This window comes from Carassius auratus, unplaced genomic scaffold (genome assembly GCF_003368295.1).
Source record: "Carassius auratus strain Wakin unplaced genomic scaffold, ASM336829v1 scaf_tig00041928, whole genome shotgun sequence".
In the NCBI taxonomy this organism is placed as follows: domain Eukaryota; kingdom Metazoa; phylum Chordata; class Actinopteri; order Cypriniformes; family Cyprinidae; genus Carassius; species Carassius auratus.
Genome location: NW_020526684.1, coordinates 41046 through 67500, shown reverse-complemented (window position 1 = coordinate 67500; position 26455 = coordinate 41046). Strand labels below are relative to the sequence as shown.

The following is a 26455-nucleotide window of genomic DNA, read 5'->3' as shown; positions in this document are numbered from 1 at the left end:
ACTTCATCGGTGTGCTGGACATCGCTGGCTTTGGTAAGGCTGTGTGATATCCACAATGGATGGGTCACGTTGCATTAACACAGATTTCAGTGGCTCTTTAATGGTCAAACATATCAACTAGATGCATATGAGAAATGAGATAGCCAAGTCTTATTTTCTAGCTATTAGCTTGTCTTATACAGAAATAAGGTTGAGAATATGCAGTAGGATTAATGATAATTAGCTCTCACTAACAGTGTCTGTGAAATAGTGTAACTGTTAAATGCTTTTAAAGATATACCCAGCACATGAATCATAGAATGCTTTTTTTCATATTCCTGTTCAGAGTATTTTGAGCACAACAGCTTCGAGCAGTTCTGCATCAACTATTGTAACGAAAAGCTGCAGCAGTTTTTTAATGAACGCATACTGAAAGAGGTGAGTCATCAATGTTATTGGGATTTTTAGTATTGATCAGCGAATCATAACTATGCCCTTCCTAAAACCAACGCATGAAGCCATTTCATCTGTATTCTTTTTGCTTTGTAAGCACACAACCGTTCCGATTTAATGATTCCAGTATAACTTCTTTTGAGACGTTCTTGTTCCAGCAGATTAAGTTAAGCGTTTTCCCACTTCAGCAAAAACGATACACTTTCATCTTGTGGTGATTTTTTTTTTTCTCCCCAGGAGCAAGAGCTGTATCAGAAAGAAGGCCTGGGAGTAAATGAAGTTCATTATGTAGATAATCAGGACTGCATAGGTCAGTGTTCCTTTGGCTGTGAATAACAATGGCCTTCCTCCATTCCATTCATTACGGGATGCACTATGGCCCATAGACGCCAACTTAAATATAATGAAGTCCTCCTCACGTAGAAATGCTATGGTCTCTAAACCCAATGTGCAAATGTAATTCTTTCTCAAATTATGACCTTCAAAGGCCAAAAAACATAGTTATTTGTATACATCGCCATGTCTGTTACTCTCTGGACATATCATGCCGAAAGATGAATGTTCCAGCAGAAATCCATGCTGGGTGCCTGAGATAACACAGGAATGGATCCTGGGAGAAACCTCTCTTGAGCTCCCTGGAGAGGGTTTAGGAGATAAGATGAAGAGCTCGCACTGTTTTAGTTTTTTGATGCCGGCTTTAAAGGTGATCGCTTGAGCAGTGCAGTCTGACCCAAATCACCCTGTCAGAAACAGAAAGTCAGTCCAGTCTCAGAACACTGAAATCTTCACCGGCTCACTGAATGCAAATACCAACACCAAACCGAACTGTGTTGTCTTGAGGTATCCGAACCAATGCCTTTTACCTTTTTAGTCTGTCTGTATTTTAACACCCTAATGACTTATTTAGTATCTTCCTCATATGTATTGCAAAAGCATCCACCTCTTCTTTTTTTTTTTTGCACAAGCTGTCAAATCTATTTTAACTTGTGTGAGTTTGCACCGTATGCAGGGGGCTTAACATAACATCTCACCTATGATGCGGCGCAAAAAGCTTGCACACAACACCTGCATATCGCAGATGTCACTTCTTTTCCAAAGGGAAAAACTTGCTTTCCTTTCGCCATGTCTGCTTTTCCTAATTCTCTCGGTAGTGATGCAACACATGTCCTTGTGACTTCCAAATGGACGCATAGGTCCTTTCCCTGCATGTCTCCTCATCAATCACATCACAATTATACTCGGGAGTCTGCTTATGCAAATTCATGACTGCGCTTGCATCCGCACCTCTCTCACCTGCGCATGTCTCAGTTGAATTATGCAAATGACGGATGCTTTCGTAATGATTATCAAATAGGTCCATGTTTGCCTACAGACTTTGCATTAGTCTTGTACTTCACTTTGGATAATACCTTCTGAGGGGGGATTGAATATGTTAATTTACTATTCAACTTGAATTCATTCATATGAAGAGTTTCTGTCAGTCCCAAAATTCTCTCTGTGACTTTATTGCTTTGCAGATCTGGTTGAGGCAAAGCTGGTGGGTATCTTGGATATTCTTGATGAGGAGAACCGTCTTCCCCAGCCCAGTGATCAGCACTTTGCAGAGGTGGTTCACAGCAAGCACAAAGATCACTTCCGCCTCACCGTAAGATATGGTTTGGTTCCTTCCATCAGCCAATACAGTATAGCAAAGAAAAGCAACCCCTTAACTGTCACTCCCATTTTTGAACATAGACTTTATAGTGCACGGTCCGAACTTACTTTTTTTTAATTCATGAATGAAAACATTTTGTAACATGATATTGATATACCATTTACATGGAAATGCAATGTCCGATTTTAAAATGGGTTTTAAAGGATGAATTTTGAGATTTTAAGTTTTCAGTTGATATATAATTTCTGATGATTTCTTAAATGTGGCAATGAGAGAAAAGTGAGAAAAAGGCAATGAAGAAGTCTTTTTTGAACAAAGGTCAGAACTCCTTTTATAATGTAGATTTTTGAGGGTGCACTCTTGTCATAAATTAATCTATTACTTTTCCTACATTATTCTTAACAAAAAACATTGGTAAAATATATATTTGGGAGTCTTAGACCTTTCCAACGATATATAGTTAAAGATTAGATTAGATTTAATTGTAATATAGTGAAGTAAATGTAGGCATCCCGTATATGGGACGGGGTGACAGTTAAAGGGTTAAACCACCTGCCTGCTGGATAGTTTCATACAGCCCCTTAGTAGTTAATAGTTAATCCTTCATTTTGGACCACAGATCAGTTTTTTAATTTTTTGCATTTTCATCTGACCTTCAGTGTCAACATGTACATATTTTAAGGGATTGTTAAAGAGTAGCCTAATATTTATACACACCAACCTTTAATTTAGTAAACCTTTAATCTAATAAAGATAGGGAGTCATCTTACCACAGTGGGGAAAGATGGCCTTTTTTGTGATTTTTTTTAATTTTGTGTTAAGAATTAAACTAGCAATTATTTCCATTCATTTCCCTAATTTATACATTATCCTGTTGTCCACACTAATGTTGTTTCCATATATGTTACAGTTTAGCAATTATCTATTATCTTAAGGGATAGTAGTGAACTATCACTTTAATGGAGGCATCTTCCACCATCAATATTTCCATCTGGCTTATTACAACAAACATGTTTTAGTGCTAAAATTAAATAATACATTAAACTAAATATAAACTACAAATATGCATAGTGTATTTTTTTGGCATTAAATTGTGACTGAAACTTAATGTGCTTGAAAATACTATGGCGCAGTACGTAATAAGGCTACATTTTCTTTATGTAAAATTGTGTTTGTTACTTCTATTGATTTATGGGGTTAAATAAGACCAGGGCATATCTTGGTAAATTTTGGTAGTGATTCACCCTGACAGTCCAATCAATGTCAAGACCCAAATATGAAGGAAGTCATAAAAATACAAAGATGGATTTTACTGAAAGTTTAATTCTGTGTGGGCTGGTTTTTCAGGTTCCCAGGAAGTCAAAGCTTACAATCCACCGGAATTTGAGAGATGATGAAGGATTCATCATAAGACATTTTGCTGGCGCTGTGTGCTATGAGACTGTAAGGTCCCAATTCACTCAGTTCATTCTAAATCCCTTTTTGTATGGAAACCGTCTTATTGTTTTAGTTCTGTAACGTGACAATGTTTAACATAAGTTAATTAATTTCTGCCACACTGTAAAAACAATTGGGACCTTGGGGGAATCCCTTTGGTGAAGTAGTTTTTTTTTTTTGTGAGGTTGACTTTGTGTTTATTTCTATGCCCTGTGGGTTTTGTGTGTGTGTGTGTGTGTGTGTGTGTGTGTGCGTGTGTATGGTGTATCTATGAGAGCAGACCCAGTTTGTAGAGAAGAATAATGATGCCCTCCACATGTCTTTGGAGAGCCTGGTGTGCGAGTCGAAGGACAAGTTTGTTCGGGATCTCTTTGAGAACAACTCCAATTCCAAGGACTCGAAGCAGAAGGCTGGCAAACTCAGCTTTATCAGTGTGGGAAACAAATTCAAGGTGAATTTGTCCTTTAGCTTTACATTTCTATTCTCCTGATAGCAAGGTAACACATTTTGTCAAAGTTGTCAACAGGCCTGAATATATGAAAAAAAAAAAAAAATTAAGGTCTCAAAATTACAGGCTTTCCTCAGATTAGGAGTTCCTCAAATGTTTGTCTTTAGACCGCTGTAGATTTTGTTTTTGTGGGGCTTGTTATTCGTCAAGTTGTTTTCTTTTTGTTCCTCTTTGTAGTTTTGTGAGAGACATTTTACCTTTTACCTGGTGATCTAATTCTTTTCCTTCTAACATTTGCCCTTTCTCCGTCCTCCTCTTTTAGACCTTCTCCTGTTTCTTCAGCCTTTCCCTGTGAAAAGTTCTGGGGCTGAAATAAATATATAAAGAGAAACAAGGAAAAAAAAGTGAAAAAACTGAAGCTTTTGTAGGGTAAGCCTGGCTGAAATATTCAGTGCCGGCACCACAGGGTAACCTGCAACTTCATAAACAATTGCAGATCTTAGTTTTCTCCCACCCTTCTCTTCCAACCTCTTTCACCCACTTGGTTCATTGCCATGTCTTTGTTCCATGTGGCTGCCACATTTTTGGTCTCTGTTGTTGTTGTTTGTCATGATATACAAGGAATTTCACTGTAAACACATAATCATGCCATTTATGTCTCCATTATATACTGAATTTGTAGAAAAGATCTTCACAGTTGGTCTAATCACCGGCATAATGTATGTCTGTTACTTCCTGTGTGTATCAAAATGTGTGATACCATTTGCATGGCAGCATAATTCTACAACCATGTGTGTAAACCTTTTTTTTTTTTTTTTTTCTCAAAAAGATACTCTTAATTAAAATGTACAGGACTCACTCTCGCATTTCATTTCATAGACCCAACTGAACCTTCTACTGGAAAAGCTACGCAGTACGGTGAGTAATGGGTTATTTACTCATTTAAAAAACGTTGGCTACTTGCTTTGGTTATTACTGAGTGTATCTAATGCATGCCGCAAACTAGGCGGCACAGCAAATGATGCAACGTGACAGTTGATGATTTATGGCACTAGTAAATGACATATTAAAATGAACAAAATATGCTTGTTTGCTTTGCGTGTCAGGAAGAAGGTATGTCTAAGTTGCCCATTCAACTTTGACAATAAGTGAAAATATTTCTTGAGCACTAAATCAGCATATTTGAATGATTTCTGAAGGATCATGTGACACGGAAGACTGGAGTAATGATGCAGAAAATTTAGTTTTGCCATCACGTGAATAAATTACATTTTAAAATATATTAAATTAAAAATGTATTTTACATTTTAATATACAGTTGTGGCCAAAAATATCGGCACCCTTGGTAAATATGATCAAAGAAGGTTGTGAAATTTCATTTGCATTATTAATCCTTTTGATCTTTTATTTAAAAAATCACAAAAATGTATCTTTTCATTGGATAAGAATTTAAAATGGAGAGAAAAATTATGATCAAAAGGATTAACAAAAATAACTTCTGATTGACAGTGTACCTGCTGTAGTTTATTTCTGTTTCGATCGTGCATATGGTCCAGTGTAGACCAGACCCTACACCATTTAGTCAAGTGTCCTAACAATATAATAATATATGTATTAAAATATATTATTATAACTATGTAATTTTCTCATTTCTCATGTGTATGTGTAATAAAGGGATCTAGTTTTATCCGTTGTGTCAAACCTAATCTGAAGATGGTGAGCCACCAGTTTGAAGGAGCCCAGATTCTTTCTCAGCTTCAGTGCTCGGGTATGTATACGATTTTATAGGTGTATTATTTATTTATTTTTAGTTCTCAATTCATCCCACAGCACATGCGGTAATGCTTCAAATATTTCAATTTACGAAAACCCGTCGCAAATACACAGCGCTCATCAGTCGCAAGCTCCGTTTTAAAACACATCCCGATATTGCCTATGGAGAAGCCATATTAAATGTGAGCTCCACTGATTTTTCATTATGTTTGGGAAGTGGCGTTGCCACAAGAGTTTTTGAAGGTTGCTGTTATTGCGTTTCATAGGCTGTTAGCAAAGTTTTAGAAATAAACTTTCATGGAAGAGATAGAAGAAAAGGATATTCAAGGAGCTGCACTGGTATGCCGATGTGCCAATTAGTTTCATACTTTTAGACCTTTGTTGATTAGTCGTGCACCATGATAAATGTAGCCTCATCAGCTACAGTACTTGCATAGTAGCAAGAAAGTACTACTTAGTAAGTGTCCTAAGTGTTTATACTCTTATAAACTCTAAATTCTGTGAGTTTTGTTGACAAAGGCAAGCACATACAGTGTTAAGTTACATGTTGAGTGCACATTACAAAGAATAAGATGTTGAATCCTCCTCATAAATTGGTTCATGCTTCAGGTCTATAATGCAGCAAATTCTGTATTTTCACTAGCTACATGATCTGTACTTCTCCTCTCCTCTCAGGCATGGTATCAGTGCTGGACCTGATGCAGGGTGGCTTCCCCTCCCGAGCGCCGTTTCACGAGCTTTACAACATGTACAAGCAGTACATGCCCAACAAGCTCACAAGGCTTGATCCTCGACTCTTTTGCAAAGTAAACCTCTATCTATCTTGATTTGCATCTAAAATGAATAGCTCTTTCTATTCGTGTTGTTATTCACATTATGTTCTTGTGTATATAATTAGGATTAGTATGATAGATAACGGCTAGCTGCTGGATTATTTTTAGAAAAGGCTATATGACCTTTCATATCCATGCGCCAAAGCACGCACAGAGTGATCCCTAATTGGTTTCAGTGATAAATGATAGAGGTTTATCATTAGTAGTTACAGATACATTTGAAAGTCAAATTGCATTTTAATTATACACCCGTGGTTAAATATAAAGTATTTACTTCATCTTAAAATGTACAATTAGATGCTACACTAATACAGTGAATGAGCAGGTTGCAATTAATGAATGATTGAAATTATTGAAAATAATTTCTAAATCACAAGTCACTTTGGCAATAATTATCAAAACAGCAGATTTTTTTTTTTTACGTTTACAAGGCATTAAAACATCAAATGTAACATCATGCCATTCTTATTGATCTCTGATATGCATTACACTGTCTGATTGTATTGTCTTCTTCTGCAGGCTCTGTTTAAAGCACTTGGCCTCAACCAGAATGATTACAAGTTTGGCTTGACCAGGGTTTTTTTCCGCCCTGGGAAGGTAATAATGTCTTATGATATTTCTCATGAGGGTTGGAATAGTATGAGACCATTTCATTAAGCTTGCGCACATGGGAACCTCGTAAATGCAGCTATATAAATTTCAATGTGTGTCTGTGCTTGCCTCAGTTTGCAGAGTTTGACCAGATCATGAAGTCTGATCCGGAGCACCTGGCCGAGCTTGTAAAGCGGGTCAATAAGTGGCTGGTGTGCAGCCGCTGGAGAAAGGTCCAGTGGTGCACACTGTCAGTTATTAAATGTACGTCACCCTTCACAACTTCAGTAAACTGCCTTCTCATAAAAACAGATTAGAAGCATCCCACACCCTCCCATTCACTTTTGCAGCATTACAGTTTGATGCTATAGATGAGTAAGCATCTTCTACTTGTTACAGTGAGGAACAAAATGAGCTTCAGGGCCAGTGCCTGCATCAAGATTCAGAAGACTGTTCGCATGTGGTTGTGCAAAAGAAGACACAAGGCTCGGTATGTACAAACAGCATTGCGCTATTAGTGACTGATTTCTCATGCATTGCAAACTCAGTGTGAGGATCTGTTTTCCAACACTTGGGTCAGTGTGTTGTCACTATGTTGTTTGCATCTATTTGGTGTTTTTGGAAAGCTGTCCGTGACAAATCTTAATGGAAATATCATATACAAATCAAGTTTAAAATGCATTCTTTGTTTTTGTGTTTTTTCATATGGTTTTGAAAAGATTTTATACTGTTTTTTCAAGAAAAGTCTAACATATATTTACTACTTTGAAACAGTCTTAAAGGAACAGTTAACTCAAAAATGAACATTTGCTGAAAGTTTACTCACCCTCAGACCATCGGAGATGAGTAGATTTTTGTTTCTTCATCAAAACCGATTTGGAGTAGTTTAGCATTACATCACTTGCTCATCAGTGGATCCACTGCAGTGAATGGGTGCCATCACAATAAGAGTCCAAACAGCTAATAAAGGTATTACTATAATCCAGTCTATCAGTTAATGTCTTGTAAACTGAAAAGCTATGTAAGTAACAAAACCTTCATCAAGATGTTTTTATCTTCAAACCATTGCTTCTGGTTATTACAAGTTCTCATCTGAATCTGGAGAAAAATATGCACAGATCAAGCCTTTTTACAATTACAAACAGTCTAAAACAATTCTAAACTGATATGTTGGTGGATTTTGATGTGAGAGGAAAACAAAGGGATACAGTTTTTCACTTTAGGAAGTGATAATAATCATTATAAATCCTTAATGATGGATGTTTTTATTGCAAACTCACAACTTTAACACTTCAGAAGATGTAAATTTAAGAACTGGAGTTGTAAGGATTATTTGAGGATTATTGTGACGTTTTTATCAGCTGTTTGGTCTCTCATTTGGACGGCACCCATTCACTGCATAGGATCCATTGGTGAGCTAGTGATGCAATGCTAAATTTCTCCAAATCTGTTCCAGTGAAGAAACAAACTCATCTAAATTATGGATGATCTGAGATACAAAAAAAAAAAAAATTATTTATGTTTCTCAAAATGACCCAAAAAGATCAAAATGAGATCTAATATTGAAGATATCATTGAAGAGGTTTAAAAAAATATGTATTTTTGAATAAACGAATAAACCCTATTCTCTATTCCTGTGGCAGCATTGATGGCATGGTAAAGGTGAAAAATTTGAAGAAGAGGATGGAGAAATTCAATGAGGCTGTGAATGGACTCAAAGAGGGAAAACAAGAAATGAGCAAACAGGTCGAGGAACTGGCTGCCTCCACCGACGCCCTCATGACCAAAATCAAGGTGAGGTTTTCCACCGGAAAACCACAAAGGTCGACAAACCCCCTTTCACCTCCTCCAGCGTACCGAGCTCAATGATGTTAAATGGTGTAGCTCTTTTCTTAGTCTGCCGTCGTGTATCAGTTTCCATGCATAATTCAACAGGTGTGTGTTTTTCCATGTCCTGATGAAGGCGGTCTAAAGCTGTGGCTAGAATTGTCTGGCAGCTTCAAGTGTCTCTCTTCTTAAGGCCCAAAGAAAGAAAGCAGAAGCGTTTCATCTCATTCAGCAGAAAATCTAGCGCTCAACAGCAGAGTAAATAAATAGAAAGTATGCAAATGGACAGTTGACAATGAGATTTCTCTCTGCAGATCTTCATTGACATTCGCACCACACACTGTCAAGTCGATTTTCAAGGCTTTGTCGCATTATGCCCTTTCTAGTGTTGATTTCTTGCCTTCTTTCGAACATTCTGCTTCGGCTGATTGAAGGCAGTATATGCGTTATTGTATTCTCTACGTGGAGCCCTACGTGGAGTGCATTATTGACAGGGAAGCTCGAGAGATATTGTGCGTTCTACCTGATAGAAACCTGGCACAAGAGCTGAAACTTTTCTACCTGAACATTTCATTCCTCCCTTTAAATGAGATATGTTCTGCACTTCTGCACCCATGATAGCCCTCTTTGTTATTAGCATAGCACGTTTTGATTAGCATGTGGTTTTTGATTGGCAATGCCTCCCATCACCTTACCATCTGGACTGGAGATTACTGTGGCCTCCCTGGCTAATAACGTAGATTGTGTCAATGACTGTCATTCAACACACTAGCGCTAACTCATCTAGCGTTAGGGGGTGAGACAGACCTTGTCATTGAGTCCCCACCCCTCTGCAGTACAATGATCTTTCACAATGCTTGCACCCCTCCACGCACCTCTGGTGCTCTGCCAGATGGCACAAAATCCACATCCAGGTTTAATGAATATCTGCAGGATTATGAATACAACTGCGGGTGAATGTGGCCCAACGTCACTGCTGTCGCCGAGCTGATGGGTAACCACTGAGTTGCTGCCACTTTTTTGTGAAACTTTTTCAAATTTGTTTAATGAAGCAAGGGAAGAAAAGCTTTTTTAAAGAAGCTTCTGTAGAGTTCAACCAAGTGGCCTGTCCTGTCACCATTTGTCATCATTTACTTACCTTATTATTATTCCAGCCGCTTATTGTTACAAAAGGAGATATTTAGGCAGACTGTGCAAGATTCTGTTTTCCATACAACAAAAGTCAATAGTGATTTATGCTGTCAAGCTTTAAAAACTATGTAAAAATTAGTCAAATATACAACTGACAAAGACTAAGATCTCTCGTGATAAACAATAACCAACAGATCAAACTGAAGATGTTATTCACTGAAAATATTCCCCTCACTTTGAAAATCTCTTTTGCAGTCTAGCCTCTAATTTAGAATACAGAAACACTAGTATTACAGGCATATACAGTGCCCTCCATAAGTATTGGAACAGTAAAGACAAAATAGCTTTCTCTGCTGTGGAGTCAAGACATTTGCAAATATGATTAAAAGATGGATATGTGACAAAACTACAGAATGTCACATTTTATTATTAGGTCTTTCGATACATGCACGCTTTACCAAATAAAAAAGGACAGCACTTTTAGAGTTCATCTCACTATTTGATGTGTGCATAAGTATTGGAACAGTTGAATTTAAAGCAGATGTAAAATATTAAAAGCTAATATTTAGTTTCAAATCCCTTGCATGCAATCAGAGCAACCTGCAACCCATAGACAACAGGAGACTCTTGGTCTTATACTTAAAAAAAAAAAAAAAAAAACCCAGCCTTTAATGCAGCCAATTCCAACTGTTGCTTGTTTTGGGGAGTTTCTGTCTATAGTCTCCTCTTCAGCTGGTGAAATTAATGTTCAGTCGGATTTAAATCTGGAGATTGATTTGGGCAATCTTAAGACTTTACTTTTCTTTGCCCTGATAAAGTCCTTGACTGAACTGGCAGGGTGTTTTGGGTCATTGTCCTGATCTATTATGAAGTGCTTTCTAATAAGTTTGGTGGTATTTTCTTGAATATTGGTAGCCAAGATAATTTTGTACCCTTCCAAATTCATTCTGCTACCACCATCTTAAGCCCCTTTCACACTGCACGTAGCGACCCGGCAAATTGCCAGAACATTGCCGGTTCGCCTCCTGTGTGAACGCAAACACATCCCGGGATTGATTCCAGGACTGATCCCGGGTTGGGGACCTAGTAACATTGCCGGGTTCAGTCCCGGAACGTGCGCTGTGTGAACAAAAGCCAGATCTAATGCCGTGTAGTAGTGATGACGCACATTATCGCGCTACTCTTTTACCAGGTGTTTTGAAGGAAGATCAATGTTCGCGAAAACAAAATATTTGCAAACTGTACTGAAGCAGAGATCAGTTAGTTCCTCACTTTCCGCACTGACGCTGAGATCGTTCGCTAGCTTCAGTGAAAGTATAACGCGCCTAGTGTTCACGTGTCGTTATGGGACATTTACAGGTTGTGTGTGAAAGCACGCACATATCCCAGTGTGAAAGTGCAAAATCTAGCGAACCGGGAACAATTTCCAGAACACATTACCCATGTATTTGCCGGAACTGCAGTGTGAAAGGGGCTATACATTAAGCCATCATTAAAATGAAGAGGTCCTGTTCTGGAGACAGCCATACATGCCCATGCCATGACACCATCTTCACCAAGCTTTACAGATGAGATTGTATGCTTAGGATCATTTGCAGTTCCCTTTTTTTTCTCCACACTTTTGTTTTCCAATCACTTAAATAAAGGTTAATCTTTGTCTCATTGGTCCATCAACTCTCACATTTGTGAAGAATCTTGCCTTTCTATTTTTGGTGCTGATCAGAGGTCTTGCTGTGTAGCTTCTGTAATTCTGTGTCAGATTCTCCTGCTGACTGTAGATTGACAGAGCATCACCCCAGCGTTCTGGAGGTTGTTGGTGATTTTACAGACATGTATTTTAGGGTTAATTAAATATAGTTCTAATTGACTTTCCTCATTTCTTCTAGCATCCAAATTGCTTGTATTTCTATAAGAGTCGGCTTCCTCGTCTTCATCCTGTGTTGTGTGTGTCATCTTAAATGCAAGACTTAGAATGCAGAAGCAATGGATATAACTGAGAAGACACATTCCCTGCTTTTAATATCTGAAGAGTTAAAGCAACAGGACACAGCTGAACACTTAGAAAGACCTGTGAGGCAACGGTTCCAATACTTGTGCTCACATCAGATAGGGAGATGAAACTCTAAAAATGCAGATCTTCTTAGCTGGTAAAACATCTTTGTGTTGAATCACTCAGTAATAAAAATTTTATGTCTCATATTCACCTTTTAATAATTTTTACAGATTGACTGCACAACAAACAGAACAATTTTGTCTTTACTGTTGTAATACTTATGGACAGCACTGTAGATAACAAACAAAACAAAACAAAACCTCACACTCTTGATTAATTTTGACTGCATGATGAATCAAATGAATTATTACAAACAATCACATCTTTTATTCTTGGGAAGCGACGAGACAGAACCAATAAAACCTATACAAACGAGCCATTTGTTGCATCTAGTGGGGACATAATTACTGATTATAATGACTTATATTGTCGTTTTACTCATTGCGTTGCGAATCGTGAAGCTTGTAACACTCCAAAGAAACATTTTAATCACATCATTTGACGAATGAATGTCCAAAAGCAATATATCTCTACATTTTCACAAAGGAAAATGTATAGTAGAATGCATTATGGTGGATATTTTTAAAAAGGGATATAGTTTAATTAGCGCTTTTCTGACTTTTTAATAGTAATCATTTGTCGACGCAGTTTTAATCACTATTAAAATGACACAGTCTGAAACACTGCCCTGTAAAATTTCATTCACATGTAAGCAGAACAGCCATTGTAACTAAAATATACAGTAAACATAAATAACCCAAATAATTGAAATCAAATCCATTTTAACACTCTCTTTTTGACTTTACCCTCAGTCTACGGTGATGAGCCGCAAGGAGATCGAGCAGGAGTATGAGGGCCTGGTGAAACGCTCAGAGCAGCTCCTCTCCTCAATGCAGAAGAAGAAGCAGGAGCAGGAGGAGACGGAGCGACTCAAGCACATCCAGGAGGAGATGGAGAGAGAGCGGAAGAGGCGCGAAGAAGAGGAGCAGTTACGCAAACAGGAGGAAGAAGACCGCCGCATGTGAGTCACGTCGAAAGTTTCGAATGGGATGAACCGTACATTAGGTCAGAGTCCCAGCGCGTTTGAAAGAAGAACAGGAGCTGAAAAAAAGGGTGTGGGAGGGGATTGGCAGAGAGATTAATACATCACTGGAGGGTTCGGCTTGACCTGCTCTCTCTTATGCATTCTCCAGAGTCTGCTGTCATGGACAGCATCTGTCATCGTTTCACGAATCAGGCCATGATGATATTTCTCTGTTTATAGTCTTGTCAAAGAATATTCAGTTCCACACTAGTAGATGCAACGACAGCAACTTTTATCATGCTGCATGCTTTGTTTTGTGGCCCATCCAGCCTGGAACCCTTTCTTTTACTCATTCAGAGGCACTGCTTTTACCTCATACATTTATTGGAGCCAACATTTTGCTCCAGTCACCATACTTTAACAACAACTAAAGGTTTGGATTAGCCTTAAGTTCTTTGCACTCTTTATGGAGAACTTTTTAAGAATGCTATCTGTTGTTTCATTATGAATTTGAACCTGCCACTTATAAATACAGTATAAATTATAATTTAAGAATACAAGCTTTTAGGGAAAGTCGTGGTGTAGTGGTTAGAGAGTATGATTCCTAACCCTAGGTTTGTGGGTTCAAGTCTCAGGCCTGCAAAACCGCGACAGTCCTTGAGCAAGGCATCGAATCCCCAACTGCTCCCCTGGCACTGCAGCATAACTGGCTGCCCACTGGTGTGTGTGTGTGTGTACTCTGCTCTGTGTGTGTGCACTTTGGATGGGTTAAATGCAGAGCATGAATTCTGAGTATGGGTCACCATACTTGGCTGAATGTCACATAACTTGTCACGTCATTTTTAAAGCGAACCTTTGAAAGTGTATTTACAGTACATACATTTATGACATTTATGAAATACAACAATTATGACATTTTACAAAACATGTTAAGATTGCATTCATTCTTTTGATGGCTCTCACTATAATCGTATACAGTAAGGTCCAAATGCTGAAACTTTGTAAATCTGGTTGCAAAATCTGGTATTTAAAATCCAATTTGCAAAAGAAAATAAAGTTCTGTTCTTTTAAACTTTTTATTAATCAAAGAGTCACAGTTTACGTACACAGAAATATTAAGCAGCTAAACATTGATAATAATTATAATAATAAATGTTCCTTGTGCACCAAATCAGCAGATTGTAGTTGGAGTAATGGCTGGCTGCTGAATAGCTTTGCCATCAAAGGAATATATTACATTTTAAAATATATTAATATAGAAAACAGATGCAATGTTTGGTTTTGTTCATTTCTGTTCAAATGTCGCTTTCTTCAAAGCAAAAGTGTAAATGGTAAATGTAAATTTAAACTAGAAAAAGAAATCCAGTGCTCTGAGACTTTTGGACCCACTGTACTGCAAATTACTCCTTTATTGGGAGCAGCAAAACATTTACTTGATATGATATCATTACTGTACCCTCTATCCCCTCTTCATGCTTATTTTTTTTTAATCTCCCTGTTTTTAAGGTCTTCGCTTTGGCAGGGTTGCATATATCAGTACCCAAATCCATGAACAACAAAGTACAATGAAAGATGCAGCAGATGTGGTTGGCTGTTTGTGAGATGTACTGTATAATATATATAGGTCTTTTGATATGAAAATGCTAATATTTGGTAACGACGCTCACCAACAATGCTCGGACCACACGATTCAATTTCAGCTGCTATTGAAGGGTCTCGTTTGAACTACAAAGCGTTTCTCTTTGTGACAGTTGTGTTTTCACGTCCCTTCCTGTGAGTCATTGATCAGGAGGAATAATTCCCCGCGGACCGGTGTAACTCATTAACAGTCCACCCTCAATCTCTCTCCCATCAGGAAAGCCGAGATAGAGCAGAAGAGGAAGCAGGAGGAAGAGGAGAGAAAGAAAAGAGAAGAGGAAGAGCGAGTCACGCAGGTGTGTATGTGTATATGTGCTCCCTCTGTGTATTGATTCCTCTCCTCCGCTGACTCCTTCGGAAAACCAAATGCCCACTCCGTCTCACGCTGGCGTGTTCAGAGCTGGCCAGGACTGTCTGTTCTGCAGGTATAATCATGACTGTATTGAGCTGCCACAGCGGCCTGTGGGTTTATTCATCAGCCCCTGCCTACCTCCTGGGGCTGGATTATGATGCGTCTGTGGAGTGAAAGTCCTATGTCCCCTCTCTCTCAATGGTGATGCTGTGTTTGGGGGCTTGGCTGACTTCCCCTGCGCTGCTTCCTCTAAATAAATCGTCCTGCAGAGACACTTTGTGCCCATGCTGCCCAAAAACTGTTGCACACTCTTCATAGGCTTTTGTGCTGCTTTCTATTCTATTCTATTCTATTCCAGGGCTGTTTGATTTATTTTCAATCTACCCCATTTTCATATTCTATATTAACTGTTCTATTGAATTGTGTTATGAAAACGCTCTATTTTATTCTGATTCTATTTTCTGTTCTGAGAAATCTTCCCTGTTCTATTTACCTTCTGTTTCATTTTTAAATGCTTTATTATTAATTAAAACACTCTATTCTGTTCTATTCTATTCTATTCTATTCTAGAAATTACCTGTTACGGTGACATTTTATGTTACATTTCTCTATTTAATTCTGGTTTTAAGCGTTACTAATACCTTTTTCATAATTAACATATTTAACAATTATTAATTTTGTTAATAATAACAGTAATGCATTCTTAACTCAAATGAATGAACAATTATATTTTACCAACTGTGATTAATAAAAAAATATTGCTGTGAAAAATGTCTAAATAGTTCATGTTTGATAAAGCATGAACTGATTTTCTAAAGTGAGCCATATGAAGTCTGCTTCTATTAAATTATTTTATTCTGTTCTATATTGTGCCATTTTTGTTGTTCCAAGTATTTCTCTCTTTCTCTCTCTCTCTCCGTCTGTGTGTGTGTGTGCATGTATGTGATCAATGTTGATTCTATTACCTTTGCTTGAAAACATGATTGTTTCTGTTAACTTCAAAAATTTCTTGGAGTCCTTGAATAAAATGAAGACCTTTGCAGAAGAAAACATTTGCAATCCACTCCAAGACTGCTGTCACACGGTTTATAAAATCGTTATCACTGTTATTTTCAGACATAATACATCACTCGGTTTTCCACCAAGTCTCTCCTGCTTTTAGCAGTTTGATTCATAGCTCAGATTTATCATTTTTACCAGTGTTTGCTGTAACCCTCCCTCTCTATAGAAGTCTTTGCATATATGGGTATTCAGCCTCAGAATAGCACCTGCAACATCCTTCTTTCTGTCTAAGGTTTTCTCTGTGACAATGTTTCATTTAAGTTTTTCTCTTCAAACACTCCTTTGCTCTGTTTTGGCCTGTTTTTGGACCACGCTGCTGGGCTCTGTCCCAGACTCTCCTCACACATCTAAAACCATGCTGTTAATTTCATTTGTTTTTATTCTTTTTCCTTATTTCATTTACCACAGTCTAGACATAGAATCCCAAGCCGTCTAGCTGCGGTACAGCCTCGATTATACACCTAATCAGACTTTAGCACACAGCAGGAGCCCAATGGCTTTATATCCTTACAGTGGGCAGTGTTACAGATGGGGTTACAGTTCGTCTGGGGCAGGCCTGCCCCTCTAATCTCTCTTCCCTCAGCTGTAGGGAATTCTGTAGCCTGCCTTAAACCGCATCATAGTGATTGTGCAGAGAAATGTTACAACCAAGAAGCTGCCGCAACATTCCTAAAAGTCAGCAAAATCAGGTGTTTGCAGGTATACTGAACTTTCAAAATATTCTTCATCTAGCACTCGTGAGCACATCAACGTTTTTGTCCAGTCAAATGCTCTCCAGATTGAAAACGTCTTGCCCCTGCCTCTAGCAAGTAGCACATTATATTTCCAGGCTGTGATGTGTAAACAAAAAACTCCTGGCTATTTTAAGAAAAGGGACAAGTCCTTCCCTGACTTCCTGTTTCAACAAGAATCATCAATACCTTTCCCGCCTTTATTTGCACTGTTATTGAACTGAATTGAACACTGAACTCACTTGAGATGAATAACGTCCCTACTGTCTTCATTTGAACTGCTTATCACTGAATTGAGCTTGTTTCATAATGAATACATTTGAATCAACACTGAACTGACTGGAGCTGAAAAAATTATACAGTTGCCTTGCTACAGCTGCTTAATAGCAGAATTTTGGATTTGCCTCATTTTTGAAGTCTGCATTTTTGATTATGTTACTTGTTTTTTATAAAGAAACTGCGCCCATCAAACCATTAAATGCTGTCCAGAATGGTTAGTTCTGGTTTGGTGCTGGTCTAGGAGGTTTTGATAAAGGACACCAGAAAAAGTATCCAAAAGTTTTTTTTTTATAATTTATTTTTCAAGGGATAGTATCTAACTCATTGGGTTTCTTCTTGACCCAACACAGTTCAATGCTGTGAACTCAAATATGTGGTCATCGGCACCCATTTGTATGCATGTGTCTCTGTGTGTTACCATCCAGTTGGAACTGAAAGAAGGCACAGGTGTGGCAAAGATTATGTGTGAGATGGTGTGTGTGTGTGTTATTGATTTGTAGGAATGTATGTTTGTTCCAGGCTGAACTTGAGATACAGCTGGCATTGGAGCGAGAAGAAGAGACTCAGAGACAGACCATAATGGAGCAGGAGAGGAGGGACAGAGAGCTGGCCATGAGGATCGCTCAGAGCGAGGCAGAACTCATCCAGGATGATGCTCAAATGGACCCCAGCTTGCGCAGGTACACACACACACACAATAATAAAATAATCAAGTCAACATATCAAACGGCGTCACCAGGTGAAATCATACAAAGGAAGACTCCATGCCGGGTTGTTCCCTGGCTACCCATTCATAAAACGCACATAAATCGCAGATATTTCTAAATGGAGATTTCCATCTGAAAAGAGCCTGTGTGGTCTTGAGTGGCGACAGAACAACAAACAAAGAACAAGGTTCTGCCAGACAGCGTTACATAAATGCCATGAATAATTTTTACTGCGGCCAACCCATGTGTCTACAAAAGCAGGTAAACAGAAACACGAGATGCCTGCGGTGCAGCACTGAGAGTCATATTTCATTTAGTTAATGGAAGTGGACAAAGAAGTGTTGCCTGTTCCTACTTTGTGTATAATAAAATAAAAGGCAGTTCTGCTGTTATTGCATGTGTAAACTGGGTGCTAAAGAAGACCGTGTTGTCATCCAAACCTCTTTTGTGCTTCCTCTCCCCTCCAGTTATGTTACCACAGGTGTTTGATTTTTAACAGAGATGTAAAACCTAGAACAGGCCTCTTTTTTTCCCTCGAGTTTCCACTTAATTTAATCTAATCACACTCACCCACAATCACGTCCTGTCCCCTTAATCTCACCACAACCTAGATAGAGGATTACTCATAGAAAGTCACTGTAAACAATGGGCTAATTCTTAGTTTTGATATTAACCTAAATACTTCCTAAACTACATGAATCAATTCTTTTATTGGAGTTTGTGAATTGAATGGATTATATTTGTAGATTTGTATTTTCCAACAGTAATGGAGCATGAACCAATTAAATCCATTACACAGAACTTTTTTCCTTTCTTATTATTGTTCATATTTGAACAACCCCCCAATACTAAACATTAATATTTACCATTTAATATTAATTCACAATAATATAAAATGTTTTTTCTTGACAAATTATAAAATAGGTACAACAATCATATTTTTTTTTACACTTAAGCACCACTCATATTTTCTTCAGAAAATTATAAAGTGTAGTTTTAGTTTAGAAAAATTACTAATTAAATGTAATTATTAAAAATAAATCATAGACATAGAAAGTGCCTTGGGGAGCTTTTAGGAGTCCTTTATAGGTGTGGATCCATTTCCGTCTAATTTCCTTTTTCTTTTATGCTAGGAGCTCAACAAGCCTATTTCCATTTACTTATGTTCCCTCAAAATATATGTTGAATTTATGTATGTCTCAAGCTCTCAGTATGAAAATTTTCAGTGCTAGAAAAAGTGGTTATTGAAAAAGAAACTTGCCTTTACGTTTTAGTACATACTGAGAAAGGTTGCTTTAAAGGGAAAGAGAATTTTGATGCAGTGCGTTTATGATTCTCATTCTTATGCTGTCATCTGGAGTCATGTTTCATTTAGCTTATAGCAGAGGGAAATCTGTCACAATACAATATCAGCCTGTTTTTTCTTCTCTACACATCACTTAGAAAATGCCCCACATGGCAGTTTACTAGTGCCATCTGATTTCTAGTTGTGTCCTCTTTTGGAAAGTCAAACAAAGTAGTTTCGCTTTCACAATGAAACTCACAGCATCTCCACATTCCGTAACGCCTCCATTATGCAAATCTTCCCACATAGTGACATAGACATGTGGCGGCGTGTTTAAACGAAGGCATTTAAGGAAGGCGTGGACAAGTCTCAACTCATAAAAAATATCTCTTTGGGTTTGAGACTTTAGTCATTGCAACTTTAGGGATCTTATCTATTCACAAACAGCTTGTAAGACTCCAAAGAGAAAGGAAAACTGGAAATTGCATCATATGACGCCTTTAAGCAATGCTTAAAATGTATGAATTCATTGCTTTGCATAAAATATCAAATCAAATGACATCTGCAAGCTAATTATGGTAAAATGCAGTCTCAGACACTTTTGTTTACTTATCAGTCTTGAAAATGGTTTCACGTCTTAATATTTTTGTAGAAACAGCATTTATAAGAAATTAGTCTTTTGTAACAATTTCTTTACTGGCATGTAATAACAATATAATATACAGTAATTTTAATATTGAACACAATCTTTTTTTTTTTTACTTATATTTCTAAATCTTCTGCTTGGAAAATGTACATGTGTTATCTTTACAATAAATGCCACTTGGTTTTATATTTTGTTATAGCCCTATATAATGCAGTGACACTGATACATTTTCAATATGTAGATATTTTTGGTGGCTTCTATATATTTCAAAAGTTCAAAAGGTATTTCACCCTTAACTAGTTTTAATGTAGTTCAGTGTTTTTTGATATTAGCTTGAAATGTAGTAATCACTTTCTTAAATGCTTGCTCGACTGTAGTTTAACTGCTTTGAATTATGAGTAGCTTCCCCAGCACTAGTGTTGACATTTCATTTCTGTTCCTCTGTGTGTTTGTGTTAGCACTCGGCTTACACCTGTATGAGTGGGTTAATCAGCAGGGTTGGCGGTTCAGTGACTTCTCTCGCAGGGTCTCCGTTAAGCAGCTTTGCTCTTCACAGCCGTCAGAGTCGACAGAGTGTCCCTACATCCATTGTCACCATGTTAACCCACGCAAGAGCTCCTCCCAGACACACACTCACCACTCACACTGACAACCCTTCCTTCTCTTCTGGGACTCCTGTCACTGCTTTTATATGAGGAAGTTTGCTTTAAGGCTGTATGGTGACATCATCACTTTATGATTTTAAATCTTGGCCTCAGGTACTGGAATAATTGTCTTCTTTGGAAATGATTCAGCTCAGGAGATTGCAGGTCTTTCTTTAGTAGGATGGGAATTATGGGCTTATTGACGTCACAAATCAAACCACAATCTCTCATGAGGTTATAATATGATGTTGATAAAAAGGACATTATTTTGTGTATTTTGTTTAATGAACTGACTTTATGTGGTTTAAGGTTAAAATAAAACATTGTTTTCCATATACTGTACATTATTGTTTCTCCTCTATGCCTCGCCTTTTTGAAACGTGTCTTTTTTTTTTTTTTTTTTACAAGGCTCATTGTTCTGAAAAGTGAGGCGTGCTCTGATTGGCCAGCTATCCAGTGCATTGTGATTGGCTGAATGCCTCAAGCATGTGATGGAAATGTTACGCCCCTTGCTGTACTGTCATGCTGTCTCCCTGTCAGAACACCGGCGTGACAAGACAAAAAAAAAAAAAAAAACATTGGTTTGAACTGTTCTGGACAGTGTCGTAGATACAACTGATTTCTAGTGGTGTCCTCTTTTGGAAGGCCAAACAAAGTACTTTTCCTTTCACAACGAAACAACGGCAACAGCGAGAATCAAAGTTATGCCTTCCTTTGCGTCAACATTTGGGCGGCTTTATGCAAATCTTCCCACATAGCGACATTGACGTTGGGGTGTTTAAATGAGTCGTTTTAGAAGGGCATGGACGAGTCTAAACTTTTATTAAGAGGATCTCTTTGGGTTTGAGACTTTATTCTTTGCAACTTTAGGGATCTTATGTATTTGTGAACAGACTGTAACACTCCAAAAAGTAAGGAAAACTTGAAATCACGTCATATGACCCCTTTAAAGCAAATGTAGTTTTTTTTTCCATTAAAATGGTTGAATATTTCTCTACTCATGCACAGGCCTGTTTGAACCAGTTCAGTGAAGCTTCACATCTAAAATCAATATAAACACATTATATTATATATATTCAATTGCTACTTTCAATTGCCTATTCTTAAAACGGCTAAATTTATATCCAATTGGTCAATTTAAATTATGAACCCTATAATTCTGTGCACACTTTAATAAAAGACTAATTAGACTGTGGCAGTGGTAACAGCAGATGTTTTTTTTTTTTTTTTTCATTTATTCTGCCAGCCAAGTTCACCTGAAACTACATAAAAAAATCCACAAGCTAACAGTTGTGATCACATAGTACCCAAGCCCTGAATTTGATGTATTTAGGAGTGCCAGTAGGATTAGAATCAGGGTGGTGATGTTTTTGGGACTCCAAGGACTCCCACAGTCTTTGGGGATCTTTAGTAAAGAAGACAATCCCTTCTCTGATTGGCTTAGCGTGGGAGTCTGGATTGCAAAAACCCAAGCAGAGCGTGGCCTCACCCTCGATCAACATTAAAAATCGTTAACCGCCATTAACCACCAAGGCTGCATCTAATTTGCTCAGTGAGGTGTTAATTTGGCATGATCTGTGCTATTTCCAGGTCACTACAAGTTTCAGAGAGAATGTATCTCCACATAAGCAAAAGGCCATTTAATCATCTGACTGTGCGGTGGCTTAGGGAACGATAAGCAGCTGGTAACAGGAGCTTAGGAGAGAAATCAGAACCTTTGCTTATGGAAAAATATGAAGCTAAGAAAAACTCCAATATGTTCCTCCTCTGTGCAATTTCAGGGGTGTGCAGGCGCAGGCCAACAAGGTGACAGCCGGGGTAAAGAAGTACGACCTGAGCAAGTGGAAGTACGCTGAGCTGCGAGACGCCATCAACACCTCCTGTGGTAAGAGCAATCAGTCCACTCAATTTGCTCACCTGAAGCTGTTCATGTCATTTTAGAGAGTGGAGACTGACGTGTAATATTGTTGAAGATGGAGAGACTAGTATGTAATATTGTTGAAGATGGAAAACACGCATGATGGAGATGAAGATGGCATAGCAATTTTTTTGTAGCTTGTTCTCAATCCATAATTCATTGATTTTGAAAGTTAATACATTATATATTTTGTCTTTTTATTTGCAGATTTGTTTATTTGTCTTTTATAATAGTTGAACCATAAATCACAGAGACTTTACTCCCTTTTGTGCTTCACAGACTTTCTGGTCTCTCATGTTGGTTTAATTTTCAGTTGTCTTAAAAATTGTTATAATTACCTCACCCTTTTGTCATTTTCTGTCTTCTGTGAAACAAAATCAGATGCTTGGCAGAATTTTCTGGCTGCTCCTTTCCACAGATTTAAAAAATAAATCAAATACAGTGATTATAAGGAGTAAAAAGCACCATAAATGTTCTTGAGTGAGGGTGAGGTAATTATAACAAAATCCTGTTTTGTATTCTATTCAAGAAATAAAGTCATACAGATTTAGGTTTCGCATATTGTAACCATTTAAGGAACATCTTAATTTTATTGAACATAGACAAACTTTGTAACAGTTGTTCCATGCTTATTTGGCATGAATCGGACCACTTAAAATCAAAGGTGATGTTTAACTCTGCTTTTTATGAGTGACAATGCAGTAGTGAACATGTAATCTCTTACCCTTATAGATATAGAGTTGCTGGCAGCGTGCCGAGAAGAATTTCATCGTCGTCTGAAGGTGTACCATGCCTGGAAATCAAAGAACAAGAAGCAAAATACAGACACAGAGATGAGGGCTCCTAAATCAGTCACTGACTATGGTAAGATATGACCCGTTTCCTCAAGAGAACCGCCTGCACGGTGGCGGAACAACAGGATACAAATTGCTCTTTGCAGTCGTGTGTAGCCGATGATTTCATTTGTAATGGCCAAAGGTGATTCAGCATAATATTTATTCTAGAAAGATACTTTTCTAAAAAAAAAAAAAAGATTCTTATGCAAATGTGTGTTGCAACAGTTTCTCAAGGTTGAATCTGCACGTTTTGTCTGTTGTTCTTTTCAAGAACCTTGCAGCACATTTTGTGATTAGCGTTAGCCTTGTCATGCACATAAAGCAGTCAGCTAAAAGCACATCTAAAGGCATTCGCTGCTGTTTCAAGGAAATCAAGCCTCCTACTTTTCCTGCTTGAAAGGCACATCAGTGTTTGGTTGCTGGAAGGCTTTAGTGCTTGTAAGTGTTTGCTCGTGCAGAACAAACAGGAGATTTAGAGTTCTGTGACCTGCAGGTTCTTTTCAAACCCTCCGGCTCTCTTGTGGTGAAATCCTCAGATGTGTCTTACCTTCAAACAGTGGAGTGTTTGTATCAGGTGCATAGGGCTTATGAGAGATGAAATCAGGCTCCTGGCTTTGCAAAGTCAATACTGAAGCGCTGAGAACTTCTCGGACAACTTTCTTGACATTATCCCGACCTCCTAAGCTTTTTGATCTTTAGGGATGACGGTTTTAAAATGTATGGGGTGGGAGTGATAATAGGAAAATATCAACTTTGGCACTGACACAGAACAAAATCTTACAGGACAGAAAACCATCTTTACCTGCTGGTTATGTAAGTGGGAACAAATGTGAGAGTCATGGGTGGGACAAAAAATAAATATTCCTGGAGTGGGCGGGAGAGAGAGAATATTGCAGGACAAAAAAGTCCATCCAATGCAGAACTCATTCAATGCAGAACTCTTGGTGGACCACCAAAAACAAAACTAAAAACTAAAACGTGTACTCAGAGCAACTTAGTAATCGCATTGTAACCCCTTCAAGCACCCTAGAGTTTCAAACAGACAAAATACCTTTTTTTTTTTGAAAGTTTTGTTGCTGTTGTAATTTTCTCTTATATTTCTTCAGCCCAACAGAACCCCGCTCCACCCGTCCCAGCCCGGCAGCAAGAGACCGCGATGAACCGACAGCAGCGTTACTTCCGCATTCCCTTCATACGACCCGCGGACCAGTACAAAGACCCCCAGAACAAGAAAAAAGGCTGGTGGTACGCTCACTTTGATGGGCCCTGGATCGCCAGACAGATGGAGCTTCACCCAGACAAGCAGCCCATCCTCTTGGTAGCAGGTGCCCAAGGCCTTCTTCAGGGCTACCTAAAGTTTTGATAAGATAAAACAATAATTTTCCTCTACTGTGAACAATGAATCCTTCAGAATAGAAATAGGATTTGAAGGATAAAACAGCTGAAGCGATTACTGGAAAATACTCTTATCTGCGGATGTGAGATGTGCACCAAGGCATAGCATGATGTCTTTTATCTTTTTCTGTACCCAGGTAAGGACGACATGGAGATGTGTGAGCTGAGTCTGGAGGAGACGGGGCTCACGCGAAAACGTGGAGCGGAGATCCTCCCGCGGCAGTTTGAGGAGATCTGGGAGCGCTGTGGCGGAATCCAGTATCTGAGGAACGCCATTGAAAGCAAGCAGGCCCGACCCACCTACGCCACCGCCATGCTCCAGAACCTTCTCAAGTGAACACCGACCGTCTCTCCTGTTGGTTTACATGATCTATGCACGTGTAGATGTAGACGGGAAAGTGGTCTAGCTAAAACAAAAGGCTGTGCAACTCTAGTGGACGCAAACCCTGTCTAATTTACTTTTTGTTTGTAGTTTGTTCTTCATTTTGCTGTGAACTTAGAAATCAGTCTTCACACAAATCTGAGCCTTGCTTGAACCTGTTACTCAGAGACGCCTTAAGATTTTCAGACCTAGTTCATAATGCAAAGGGATGTTATTGAAATATCACACCCATGTAAACCTGCTCATAAATCTGAAATACACTAGGTGTTATTGTTATAAAAGGACATTACAGTGTGTAGCGATAGCCAGTTCTGTTAAACTACACGACAAAGCCTTTGTACACTTTCAGTCGCATTATTGGTAATGTGATCTGTCTCATTTGTTGCATGTTAAATTATGATAACGAGGCATTCCCCTAATAATTGCTTTTGAGCATCCTGACCAACCCATGCAACATTGGCTCAACCAATGGCGTGGGTTTAGGGGCGGGACTATCCATTCATTTGACAAATGGCAACTGGAGGCACTTACTCCAGCTTTTAAAATAAAATTCTCTCTCAAGACTTAAATGGTCATTACGTTAAATAACAATTGAAAGTATCTTTAATCTAATCAGATGGTGGTGGTAAAGGTTAATGAGGAACATGAACTGGAATATCATTAGGTTGTAATATTTTCTCGCACTGTGTACATGTGGTAATAATGGCAGTGTTGTTTCCAAAAACTACACCACCTGAAATTGCCTTTACATATATTTGATATAGAATTTTATAAAAGCAGCTTCAGTTCATAAAAAGGGGATAGCCACTTTTTTGTACTTAAATCATGGTGATATGCTAAAAGGCATACTCATTTCTGTTCAGTGAAGTAATAATGGCACCTTTGTTAATGATTTGCTGTGAATTTTGTGGTAGATTTCTCTCATTTGAAAACATTTATGTACCAACTCAAGGAGAAATGTATTTAAATGAGCTTGTACTCTGACATGTGTCTCGTTATGGCCCTTTCCTATCTCATTTGGTAACAACTGCCTGAAGAATGGAAGCAATGGAAACAGCAGTGAGATCCTAAACATTCTGGAAACTTGAGACCGACCAAATTGCTGCATTTGATCAATTTGCTGTCATTATCCAGACTTTGTTTATTCATAAGCTAATGTTTTTTCTCCATTGAGCCCTTTCCAGATGAAAAGATGTCATCTCAAACAGTCAGTTTATCCATATTATAACTGTTAATTATTTGTTCCTTGACTGTCATTTATCTTTGATGTTTCTGGGTTAAATATACTCCGATTTTCTTATTTTTGACTGGCCACTGTTACTCTCATCACTTTGTTAGACCAAAATAAACATTCCATTTCTTATGTTTCAATCTTTG

General features: G+C 38.2%; 1 protein-coding gene across 1 annotated transcript in view; it reads left to right on the top strand.

Moving 5' to 3' along the window:
- Positions 1-26449, top strand: part of LOC113085598 (unconventional myosin-VI-like) — a gene marked incomplete at its 5' end in the record, with an annotated part of 32458 nt that extends 6009 nt beyond the window's left edge. The window contains 20 exons of the mRNA XM_026255203.1: positions 1-33; positions 326-417; positions 670-742; positions 1950-2077; positions 3434-3529; positions 3804-3974; positions 4851-4889; positions 5646-5739; positions 6420-6550; positions 7097-7174; positions 7303-7432; positions 7568-7658; positions 8812-8962; positions 12992-13200; positions 15059-15137; positions 17785-17945; positions 22329-22432; positions 23198-23329; positions 24408-24626; positions 24834-26449. The exon at positions 1-33 is cut by the window's left edge and continues 125 nt beyond it. Coding sequence (XP_026110988.1) covers positions 1-33; positions 326-417; positions 670-742; positions 1950-2077; positions 3434-3529; positions 3804-3974; positions 4851-4889; positions 5646-5739; positions 6420-6550; positions 7097-7174; positions 7303-7432; positions 7568-7658; positions 8812-8962; positions 12992-13200; positions 15059-15137; positions 17785-17945; positions 22329-22432; positions 23198-23329; positions 24408-24626; positions 24834-25033 — 2411 coding nt within the window. The remainder of the gene's footprint in view (positions 34-325; positions 418-669; positions 743-1949; positions 2078-3433; positions 3530-3803; positions 3975-4850; positions 4890-5645; positions 5740-6419; positions 6551-7096; positions 7175-7302; positions 7433-7567; positions 7659-8811; positions 8963-12991; positions 13201-15058; positions 15138-17784; positions 17946-22328; positions 22433-23197; positions 23330-24407; positions 24627-24833) is intronic.
- Positions 26450-26455: the final 6 nt, after the last annotated feature.